Here is a 12,617-nt window from a genome sequence, read left to right on the forward strand (position 1 = left end):
CGATCTCACGGATCGTATTTTGTGAGACAGATATCTTATTTGGGTCATCCATGAAAAAATGTTACTTTTTATGCTTAGAGTATTACTTTTTATTGTAAACATCAGTAGAGTTCACTCATCTCACAGATAAAAATTAGTAAGACTATCTCACAACAGACCTACTCCCCCTAAAATAAAAAGTTATTTTGGTGTCATTTTTAAAAATACTAACCACCCTATAAAACAATAAAAATATTATATTTCATTTAATAAAAATATTATAAAACTCCATATCCTCTTATCGTATCATATCAATTTTTCAAAAAAGTTAAAACTACAATATTTTCTTTAATTTTTTATTCAATTTTTTTAAAAAAATTAGATGGTGTTATCATTCATATTTCTTAATATAAAAAATTTAAATTAAGAATTACATGTACGCAACACGTGCGATAGTCAGCTGGTGTAGTCTACATCAGCTGACCATAGTCAAAGCTCCCTCTGCTAATGATAAGATGAATCCTTAAAATTCAAATGTTCTTAGGTCAGAGCCTCACTTGTGTGGGTGTCAGGTTGGTAGATTTTCCCACCCCATTTTATCAAAAAGAAATCGGCATGTAATACACAAGCATCATGTGTGTTGCAATTTGTACTTTAATTTTCCTCAACAGAAACGCACAAGTTAAAAAGAAGAATTACATCCTACAAGCGCACGTATTCTACTTTCTTACAGGACACTACCAACCGAGTAAGATTTCTAAGGAAGATCAACGGTTTGAACACATAACATCACACAGATGGGAAATATTTGTTAAGTTTGAAGGGAAGTGAATAGAATTCCTCACTTCTTGTATCGGATTTGAACGTACGGAATTTGTCCCACCACTGCTTGCCCCTATCTTTCCTTATCTGTCCATCCTTCTTGTGTAATGTGTTGTCCAAGAAATATGCAAGAATACCAGCCACAAAAGGTTTCGATGAAAAGGGTGTGTTCACGAAGTCGTTGAACTGGCGCATAATTAGAACAAGAAAAGATAAAAGGTTGGTGAAAAAAAGGCATTTTTCTAAGTCAAAATGTTAAGAGAGAAATTCAGGAGCTCAGTGCTTGCGCATACCCATCGACCCGATGTGTGCACAGGACCATATGTGTTGATGGCAGTGTACTCCTTGAAGTACTGGGGTACAGACAAGCCCAGATAAATAGAGAAGCCTAATATGAATTTGTTCCGGAAACTATTGAGGTTACAGAACTGAAGAAAACTTAAACCCGCAGCACCTGTGACAAGAATTATGAATTTGCATTTACTGTACAAATCAGGGTAAGTGAGTCTTCTCACAGCACTCTGTGCGATAATATATGCATACCAACATAGGCAAAAAAGAGGCAGTACAAAGCAGCCACAATAGGTGTAGGTATAGAAGCAAAGACCGCTCCAAATTTTCCTGCAAGAGGATCAATTATAGATCATCTAGAGACGGGATAGATTTAAAAGAAAAGTTAATTTAAACATCTAAAAAAAGAAAATATCGAGGAACTTTACCAAGAACAGAAAAGAGAAGCATGAACACAGCAGATATCTGCACTACTCTTCGACTGCCAACACGAGTCAGTGCTAACAGACCAGCATTCTCACTGCATAGGGAGGTAATAAAGGTTGTATCACAAGTTGAGTCTGAAACTCGTCAATTCAAAAATCATGCAGAGATCAACTGCAAGTGTCTTACATGGATACAGATGACCCATTTGCAGTTCCAAACACACCGGATAACAAGATCGCAATGCCCTGCATTCAACATGACAAACCCTGAATTTATTCAACATTAAAGTAAAATACTTATCCACATAGCGTACGACAAAGATTTTATACCTGTCGTGATAATCCTGAAAGTAATCAGTTAAAAGTGTATGATAGAGCTCACTCAAATGTTCACAATCAAAACAACAGAGACTGTTTGGATATCAGGTGTCAATTACTTAATCTACTTTATGAACATCTTGACATCACAGAAAATTTGGGGTGTATCTTATATTTTTTATTTTGCTTATATTTACTGTAAGCGTCTAGGTTACACATTATTTCAAATGTTGTGACAAGAGAAGACTGAGATCGGTGTTTCAGTTGAGATAGTAGAATGCTGTATTTTACCTGCCACCCTACACCACGACTGAGAATGGATGGGGGTAAAGGGGTTGCACTTGCATATCTGGACACAGCAATAAATCCACCAGTGGACTGCATTTACCATTTGAAACCAGTGAAGAGCAAATTCATAGTAGCAACAAAGGTTATCTCCTTTTCTGGAAATACCATGGGAATGGAATATATGTCTCCCATCCAAAAGGTAAGAGCATAGTACGAAAAGCAGAGTGAAGCCATTCAATCTCTTACAATCCGAACGAAAGAAATAAGTATGAACATCAATAATTAGCAGATAAAGGAGAAGAAATCGAACCTCTACAAGAGCAACAAAAGCGGTCATAATCATGGCAAATGCTTCACCAGCATCAAATGAAGGTGCTCCCCATTGAAAGGGATATGGAACTCTTATCCTGCATACACAATTCCATCATGGTCATCACATTTCATTGCCGCCAATCCATCATCTGTGGCAATAACACTAGAGTATTTTTCCCATATTGCATTTTACATAGCAACTGAATCCAATGCCAAATTAAGAATCCTAGAGCTGTTGGCCATGGCCAATACTAGTCATCCATGGGTTTGTGGTATACATCTAGAACATGGACCATCCGACTTATATCGATCTGAAATTCAACAATTTTTTATAAACTTTTCTTTTCTATTAACTGTGAAGTCTAGTAGATCTCTTATTGACGTAAGAAACTAAGAGATAATACTCTCCAGCCTGCAAGGCATGATTTGATTGACCAAAATGCCAATTAAGCAATGTAGCATGTACAATTGGTCAACATCATTCTGCAGTTTTATTGACAGATAACACCATTTTATTTGTTGGTGAAGTAGTTATAAGACATCAAAAATTGATTTTTAATTAAAATTTGGAATTTTTTGTTGTAAAATCAAAAACAAGCATAAAATATTTAATTTTTTAGACAGGTCACATTATTTAATTTGATAGAAAATCAGTTTGTGAAGACATACTTTCAGAAACTAAAGTGGGGCACATGCACAAGACCGTAACCATCATCGAGGGGTCTCAACATACCATGGAGCAGCGCTAATTAGTCCAGCACGGTCGGTTCTACAGCTGGTTTGGGTCTTCGTGGGCTTTCCATTGTAGGCACCCCCCACAGTTAATATATGTGCATAAATCCACACAACTGTCACTGAAAATAAAACTGCAAAGCGGTCCACGATATTCTTTCCTGGCTTTACGAAATGGACCAAATACTGGAACAACAAAGAACAGTTTTTTACAGCAAATTACACCAGATATACTGCACGGAAAGTAAAGACTATTTGTGCTGATAATTTTATCCCAGAAGATTGCCGGAGCCTGAAGAGTTAACTCGATCAAAGTGGTCAGAAGTTGAATTGGACTATTCATTTTAGGAAAATAAAAAAATCTACTAAATTTGCAATTTGAACTGTTACCTGAGAAAAGATAACCAAAATTATGAGCTGTGGCAACCCTATCTCGACACAGTTGGCAACCTAAACCACAAATTAACTACATCAAATCCCAACCGTTAATGAAACACTCACATAATATACACAAACACACACAAAAGAGCAGTGAGGTTTGTCTGGGGGGGACAAATAAAGGCTAGCATATACCCCGGGGAAACCAAACTCATAGAGGCCAAAACCAGCAAGAGCCACCAATGGAACAGCTGAAACTGGACTCAGAAACCTGCCATTTTAAACGCATTAGATTAGATTAGTAACAATTGATACACCGTTGTGAATGAATAGCCTTTGGAATGTGAATTGTATACATCCAAAATTAGGTCACAATGTCTTCATGTAGAAAGCTTGGAAAGGGCAGTTTAGCTTAAGAATGGATCAATTGCATCTGTATAGGCATATAAAATATGTAACATAGCTATAACCTGGCAACGTTACGCCAAAGACCACTGAAACCGAGAACTATTTGAACAACGGAGGCGATAATAAATGCACCCTGGGTGGCCCGCATTATCTTTTTAAACTTCTGCACGATAATTCAAAAAAAAATATTTGAAAAACTTATGTAAAAGCAATATAATTCTTCTTCGAATTCTATGTCTGTCAAGAAATATAGCAAGCCTCATCGGGTTTGAGTCTAGAACTGCTTTAGGGAAACAACTTGGTTGAAATGTATTCAGTGTATCATCGCTTACTTTTCATTTCTCAACAAATCCTGGATCCATGCACGGTATTAAAATGCCATAATTGATAAAAATGTCTGATGCTTGTAAGGTTTATAAAAGAAAGAAGGCAAGCACCACAGCACAAGGGTCAATTTGCCCCACGAGATTTAGAAGGTACAAAACAAAAAATATGATTGTACAAACCGATATAGGATCTGGGTCGCTCCATCTACCAGACAAGATTATGGATATTGTAGGTGCAACAAAGGTATATGAACCTCCCATTACAGCAGGTAATCTGGTGCCAAAACATGTTTGTAACAGAGTATTCAACCCAGCAACAAACAATAAAGTCTGGATAACTTTGGCTTTCTCTTCCTGAAGAAAGGCTAGTATGCATAAGCAAATAATACGCATACAAAATCAAGTAGAAAGAAACTTCAAATGATGAAAGTCGTATAACAACTCTGATGACACACATTTCCTCCCCCCATTTGTGGAACCAGAGTAGAGGGTATGATGACTGTTGTGCCAAGCATAACTATATAATGTTGAAATCCAAGAAGGATGGCCTCAGCTGCAAAACAAGAACCTCACTGTCAAAAATTCCTGTCCAAACTCATTTATAGAAGCATTTGGCGCGAAATTGAAGACATACAATAAATGATTTAGTATCCTAAAGGCAATAAATCCACATAAAACGGGCACGATATTCTTGACCAATGCTTCTTGATGGCACTATACTATAGCCAGGAATTGAAAGTAGACCGAAAGGCATACTAAACTACTGTTAAACCATGAGAAACATCCAGCATAAAAACATACTGATTATGGTAAGTGCAAGCATCAGTTTTTAAATCACTAGTTCAAGCATATAATACTCAACTCTAAAGCAAATGGAAGAACCGTTAGAACAACGAAAAGGTGAACTTTAAAAGAAAGCCTCCAATCATTCTGAAGGGCGGGAGAGGGAAACAGCCGTGACTTTAAAAATCTACCTCGGAGAGGAAAGAAAAAGGTAGGTACATAGATTTCACGAGAATCAGAACGAATAAATTACTAGTTGACCAGGCAATATGCTTACAATATGAACAGAATAATATAGATTGCAAATTCCAGGCTCCACCAGCATATTGACTAACACTTTCTACCAAAACCTACAAATATTTGACAAAAGGTATACTACTCTAATAAAGATGGTAAAAGAGATGGAAAGCTGAAACAAAGTATTAGTCCAGCCAGATGGCCAAAAGGGGGAAAAAGACCAACATATCGGAATGATTCCACAATCACTTTATATTAAACTTCAGCAGAATAAATTACGAAAGAATGCACTGAAAACAGTAAACAAAGAGTGACAAGTTAAACAGAGACTGACGCCACGGAGGAGGGCTGGTAATGCAATAAGAAACATTCGGAAGCTGATCTTTTGGTGGGTGTGGCGCCGGCTCATCTGCCTTTGGTGCTGCTCCACCTGCCATTTCTTGCCCTCTTTCTCTTCTCTAGAGAATAACACCGTCCACGACGTTTCAAGAGAAATCTAGCTGCAACACTCCATTTGAAAAACCTTCGAGAACACTGCATAAATGAAAGAAAACGCAAAAAACATGAAAACCCAGAAGAAACTACTCAAGAAAGAAGCTCAAACACACACAAGGAGCAAATGAAGCCCCGGATAACATCACAACAAACCCACATGTAATTTCACCTATCACAAGAAGCTCACAACTCCTACGTTTTCCTAGTACTTACCAAAACAAGCAAAAGAACACAACATTGTCAGTATAATCATAGGTATCATGAAGAAAGAAAGAAAGGGACAACGTAACAGAACCCAAGACGTGTAGCAAAGTTCAAAGAAGGAGAGCAATTTAATATTTTATTTTTGAAGAGCGGGACCGTGACACTTATCAATACAAATAACTCGTCCAAAATAGATTGTTCCACCGAGAACACATCGTTTCGAGAACACATCGTTTTCCAATTTAGTGCATCAATGGGTGCTGCTGCTACAAGGCATGCATGCGTACGTGACCAAATATCATTTGCCAATGCTGCGACATTTCTGCCTTCAAACTTGTGCAGTGAAGTGGGGTTTCCATGCTTATCCCTTACCAGGATTTGAGGTTATAGTTTGGTCCATATATATTTGAAATATATGAATTTCCACTTAGTTTAAATAAAAACAATATATTATATTTAAATACGCCTTTATCTATTTATATGTTATCAATATAAAATAAAATGATTTTTAAATAATGTTGTTACGTGAATTTGAAATTCATCGATATTAATATTAATTAAACATTATATAAATATGTAAAAGATTAATTTTAAGTTATGGTCATATTTCTTTAAACAACAAAAATACATTTGAAATTTATTAGTTTGAAATTCATCCATCCAAACTACATGAATAAAAGTTTGCATTAGACAAAAATTAAATTGCATAATTATTTATTAAACCCTTAATTTGTTAGTAATAAAATTAATTACATTTTAATATGAATTATGAGTGGATCCCATAGCCCATCAACCAGAGAAGTGAACTTGGAAGATGTCTTTCTTATTCCTGACTATTGACCCCCCACAATGAACTTGCAAAAAAAAAATTTTAAAAAATTAGTCATGGTTACCTACACGATATGCCCATCGTCGGATTATAGATCATTGTTTATTTACACGTTAGTAATATAAAATAAAATAAAATTCAAATGATATCGTTATTAGATGAACTTGAAATTCATCGTAATTAACACGAAATACTATATATATGAAATGACAAATTTGAATTTCATATTCTTATTTCTCTAAATAATAAAAATACATTTAAAATTTATTCTTCTAGCACAACTTTTGTTTGGTGTACACTATAATGTGGGGTTATGAGTTACTTTTTGGGTTTATCATCCGTTTGGTACTTTTTTTTTGTTGATACATTTTTTTTCAGTAAATCAATCTTTTCATTTTTGTGACCAAGTGAAAATTAAGGTTGAGAAAATAAATAATCATCCACCCATAGTATAAACTAAATTTTTTTTTTCAAATATTTACATTTTATCCAAAATTTCTCTTTGTCCTAGCAACAAAATGTTGATTAGGGTTGTAATTATATGAGGTTTGAAGGATAATTTGTTCATAAGATGGAAATGTTTCACAAAAATTATACAAAACATAATATCATTCTATTATAATATATTACATTTCCCTCTCAATCAATTTTTGATAATTTATTTATTAATCGTTCAATAATCTCATTGTTTGGACAAAGCTTGTCCGTGCAGTATAGAAGAAAATGTAAAAAATTATGAAGATAATTTGTTGGAAAAATACAATGGTTAGAGAGGAGCGAACAATCAATGAACTAGTTTGAGTCAGCGTACTCCAAAAAATTAATGTTTTTCGTGCATATTTTGCATCGTAAAATCATATTACAACATGAAAAAGAAACCTATGATTGTGATATTTCAGGTATATGTTTGGTAAGACGGTTTCATGGATCTTTATTTATGAGATAAATTAATCATGTCTATATTTACAATAAAAAATAATATTTTGACTAAAAATTTAAAAAAAAATTATGGATGACTCAAATAGAATATGTGGCTCATAAAATTAATCCATGAGATCGTCTCACAAGAATTTTTGCGTGATTTTTATGCATGAGAGTGGCAAGAACAAATATTATATATGGAACTCATTGTACAAATCAAATTTATTGAACAAAATAAATTCGAGTGATCCAAACTAAATGAAATGTGTCAATTATATTAAGAGTATGTCTCTTGTGAGACAGTCTCACGTGAGACAGTCTCACGAATCTTTATCTGTGAGACGGGTCAACTATACCGATATTCACAATAAAAAGTAATACTCTTAGCATAAAAAATAATATTTTTTCATGGATGACTCAAATAAGAGATTCGTCTCACAAAATACGATCCGTGAGATCGTATCACACAATTTTTTGTGTCACGCCCCGGGACGGGGGTTGGTTGACACCGGCGTTGCTCTCCAATTTACATTCGAAAACAACGAGCCTCAGAAGTCCAAAATTCAGAAACCAGTCTTTTTATTCATAAATACTGAATATTTCAATGTCTGATACGAACTCAATGACAAATGTTTTATAGCGGAAATGTAAAACCAAATGTAATAACGTCTTAACAAATGCAGCGGAATAAACATAAACTAGAACTGATAACCAATTGTCTTCTTCATCAGCCTCAAAATTGAATCTGCTCTTCTTCTTCTAACTTTTCTTCCTCGTTCTTATCTGAGATGAGTTTGGTGGGTGAGTGATATGGTCGTCAATCAGTAAGCAGGGGCGGGAATAACTCCCAGTTTTCAAAATCGTTTTCAACAGAAACAGTAATACAATAATATATAGAAAACTCTTATTTTCAGAACAAAAATTAGAATTCGGAAATCACAGGTTTCAGAACAGAAATCAGAATTAGTAAGCACTGAGCACGTTAGTGAATTTCATGGCTAAACTGATATCAGTCCCCTATATGTTCTCTCCTATAAGGGGTGAGGCCAGAATCAGAATCAGAATTCAGAAATGTTCAGAATATATATTCCTTACCATTAGTTCACTAGGGAGTTTCAGTGCTTCAAAATCATATATGAGAAATCAAACATTCAGAAACTGTGCTTTAAAACAGAAATTAACAAACTGATTTCAAGATATTTATACATAAGCCCACTTACGGTAATTTGCTATTAGGTTTCGGTAGAAGTCTGGAATCTGCTTGTTCTTGCTACTGGTTTCTACTGCTCGAAAATAAGCACCATCTTAGCTCGAAAATTCGAGTGATAATCTCAAGATTTTTGTAACACCAATTCAAAGGTTTGAGGGTGTTATTTATATGCAAAAATTCTGACTGTTAGCCTCCCAATTAATGGTCATAATCTGTCATTAACAGCCTCTATTCCATGTTAAATGCTTCAGTTACAAGTCACGAGCTGAATTAGTAACTGTCTGCTGGAATCTCGTTCTTCTGCTGGTGGATTCTATCTGCTGGAAAATATCAGCTTCTAAAATATTAGCTGATGCTGGAATTGTTTAACTTCTGCTGGAATTTTTCTTTGCTACTGAATATTGCCAGCTGCTGGAAATTCGGGATCTCACATTTTGTTTTATATTAATACGATGATGACGCACATAATGATAATAATAATAAAAAAAATAAAAGTAATCAAAACTCACTAAGAAAGGAAGGACACTCCATAGGTCGATAATGTGACACTTGTGGTTGTCCACTCAATTCTTGCACTTTCCACTTTCGAATCATTTCCTCCTCTATTTATTATTATTATTATTATTATTATTATTAATTTTCTTGGATTGATTGCTCCCCCAACTCAAACAATTTTTATTTTTATTTAAAAAAAAAACGTAACAAATTTATCGGGTGACGATCTATCTATATATTATAACAATAGACTTATCAAGTATGAATTTCATAAATGGAGCTCTGCTTCTGTAGCCAATTTTTAATTTTATGTCTGATAATTATACAGCAAGAAAAGAGGCATGTCATCGGATTTTATTCCCTCATTTTCTACTTTTGTCATTTCTTTTCGTCTTCGTCTAACTAAATCCCACCTTCTAGTCTTCCTTTTTTTCCAAGATTTCAAGAACATGTTTCTTTCAAGGGTTCAATCACGACTCGATTTCTCTGACAATTAGTTTGTATTAATTTGTTATTCCAAAATATTTATCTTAAATTCTTATAGATAAATTCAAATCCTTTAACTCTCTTTCGCAAAGTTCAATATACAGAATTCATTCTTGAATATCTTCACCTGTTTGAGCTGCTTTGTCCCTTCGGGAAACTTGTCAAGCTCCTTCAAATCTTTAAAGAAATCCCGACATTTCCTTAAACTAGTATGATGCACGTGCGTTGCACGTAATATCAATTATATTATAAAAATTTTAAAAAATCGATTTTCTAAAAAACAATTTGAATCATTTTGTTATTTATCTGGGCTTAATTTCTTATCATATTAGACGATTTATAAGAACTTATATAACTTACTTTCAAAATTGTTTCCCAAATTAAAATTCAAGCAAATGATTTTATGTTACATAATAAATTGTAATGAACATAATATAAAGAACAAAATGAACTGAAACAATTTTTTTTAAAAAAAATTATATATTCAAACATCACGTATAAAGCATAATAACCTAAAAATCAACCAAATTATGGAGTTTATCAATGTATTAATCATAATATACAAAAACGAAGCATACTAAAGACGAATAATTATTAATTTTAAATCATTATGACTAACTCATAAAAACAATATTAAAACAAATGAAATAGTAATATTGATAGTAAAATATATCTCATAATATTTAATTTAACCTCCTAAAGAATTTTTTTACTTTTTATTTTTACAATTCTATATCATGGATAATAAATTCTATATATCGATCTTTCGTAGACTAACTATTGATGACTATTAATTTCTTGTTAAATAAGTTGTAAAATAATAAATAAATCAACATATGTAAAGAAATGCACATTCAAATAAGATTATATGGTAAATATCAAATAAACTCATATAATAATTATTAAATATAGATTTTAAACTATTGGTATGATTTTTACCATTAAAATTTGAAATATAACAAAAGAAATAAACTTATATATATCTTTTTATGATGCTATAATTTATTACTTAATTAGAAATTGTACTAAAAATATAATTACAAAATTACAATAAAATCATTGGAAAAAAATATAGAGAGAAAATTAAATGGATAAAGTATTTAAATGTAGTGTAAAGATGAGTTATTTGATAAAATTAATATAGTAATTACATTCTATTCTTGAAGTGTGTATAGAAGGTTATGATGGGTAATGAGGCTCAAATTAATTATAAAAGCCCAAGCCCACAATTATTATTAATTATAAAAGCCCAAACTCACTATACACTCTCCAAAAAAAATCTATAAATAGGAGAGTATTCTCATTATTTAGGAGGAGGAAGACTTTTGGATACGAAAACCTTTTAGCTCTCAGTTACTTGTTGAGCGTCGGAGTATCCACCTCGACGCCTCTGACGTTTCGTTTCTGACGCAGGTGATAGCCCACAAAGATTCTCTCCACCAGCTACTTGGACTCGTTTACGAACCAGCAGAGTAGTTTGGATAATCATCATTTTTGGCCTACATCACAGACCGTTCTAATTTTCTTTAAAATAACGATTGAATTTTTTTTTTTTCAAATTAAGTATTTTCATATTCAAATTTGGCTCAGATAATTTTGCGTGCGTGAGTATTTGATCGGTAGCCATAAGTTCGATTATTTCTACCCACCTGGCTAGCTAACGTACTTTGGAGGCTAGTGCGATAACCCGAGAGTTTACTCAGTGCGTCTCGAATGATAGGGGTTGCGGGTTACCACGTCATAAAAAAAAAAAGTAGAGGAAACTTAACAAAACTCCCAAATATTTATACAAAATACAATATGATTTCAAACAAGAAAGCTAATGAATATCAAGAAAATTGGAATGATGTATTCATTCAAGATCGAGAATTCCGAAATTAGAAAGGAGGATTTTGAGTTGATCAACAAAATCTGAGTCAGTTGCATATTCTGTTAACATTCCCACGTACGGCGCCAATGATGCTATAATTTATTACTTAATTAGAAATTGTACTAAAAATATAATTACAAAATTACAATAAAATCATTGGAAAAAAAATATAGAGAGAAAATTAAAAGGATAAAGTATTTAAATGTAGTGTAAAGATGAGTTATTTGATAAAATTAATATAGTAATTACATTCTATTCTTGAAGTGTGTATAGAAGGTTAATTTTGTCATTGCACAATTGGAAAACAACGTCCTTCATCCACACTTTTATAGGTATATATAGAATATAGATTAAATATAGATTTTAAACTATTGGTATGATTTTTACCATTAAAATTTGAAATATAACAAAAGAAATAAACTTATATATATCTTTTTATGATGCTATAATTTATTACTTAATTAGAAATTGTACTAAAAATATAATTACAAAATTACAATAAAATCATTGGAAAAAAATATAGAGAGAAAATTAAAAGGATAAAGTATTTAAATGTAGTGTAAAGATGAGTTATTTGATAATTGTACTAAAAATATAATTACAAAATTACAATAAAATCATTGGAAAAAAAATATAGAGAGAAAATTAAAAGGATAAAGTATTTAAATGTAGTGTAAAGATGAGTTATTTGATAAAATTAATATAGTAATTACATTCTATTCTTGAAGTGTGTATAGAAGGTTAATTTTGTCAGTTGCACAATTGAAAAACAATGTCATTCATCCACACTTTTATAGGTACATAGAAT

At 32.6% G+C, this 12,617-nt stretch overlaps 1 protein-coding gene across 6 annotated transcripts; it reads right to left on the reverse strand.

Moving 5' to 3' along the window:
* Positions 1-615: 615 nt before the first annotated feature.
* On the reverse strand, positions 616-6,229 carry LOC142553278 (nucleobase-ascorbate transporter 6-like). Of its 6 annotated transcripts, none has more exons than XM_075663416.1 (16): positions 6,008-6,229; positions 5,634-5,833; positions 5,340-5,412; positions 4,735-4,832; positions 4,460-4,633; positions 4,016-4,116; positions 3,741-3,816; positions 3,558-3,617; positions 3,169-3,353; positions 2,434-2,530; positions 2,127-2,213; positions 1,705-1,763; positions 1,521-1,612; positions 1,345-1,422; positions 1,095-1,255; positions 616-987 (listed from the first exon to the last, which is right to left on the reverse strand). In XM_075663416.1, exons 2-16 carry the CDS (start codon positions 5,706-5,708, stop codon positions 769-771), a joined length of 1,635 nt encoding a protein of 544 aa, XP_075519531.1. In that variant the 5' UTR covers positions 5,709-5,833; positions 6,008-6,229; the 3' UTR covers positions 616-768. The 6 variants fall into 6 exon arrangements, with proteins under 6 accessions (XP_075519531.1, XP_075519532.1, XP_075519530.1 ...); XM_075663417.1 differs by having other exon boundaries at positions 5,964-6,229; XM_075663415.1 differs by having other exon boundaries at positions 5,634-6,229.
* Positions 6,230-12,617: the final 6,388 nt, after the last annotated feature.

The sequence above is a fragment of the Primulina tabacum genome, chromosome 8, assembly GCF_025594145.1.
Source record: "Primulina tabacum isolate GXHZ01 chromosome 8, ASM2559414v2, whole genome shotgun sequence".
Classification (NCBI taxonomy): Eukaryota; Viridiplantae; Streptophyta; class Magnoliopsida; order Lamiales; family Gesneriaceae; genus Primulina; species Primulina tabacum.

What these genes read in the sequence shown, in the direction of transcription:
- LOC142553278 (XM_075663416.1), bottom strand. Translation starts at nt 5,708, where the DNA reads ATGAGCCGGCGCCACACCCACCAAAAGATCAGCTTCCGAATGTTTCTT. An exon ending in CTAATTAGCGCTGCTCCATG is followed by an intron (nt 2,531 to 3,168) that starts GTATGTTGAGAC and finishes TTGTGTATGCAG; the next exon opens with GATAAGAGTTCCATATCCCT. An exon ending in CTTTTGTTGCTCTTGTAGAG is followed by an intron (nt 2,214 to 2,433) that starts GTTCGATTTCTT and finishes TGGTAAATGCAG; the next exon opens with TCCACTGGTGGATTTATTGC.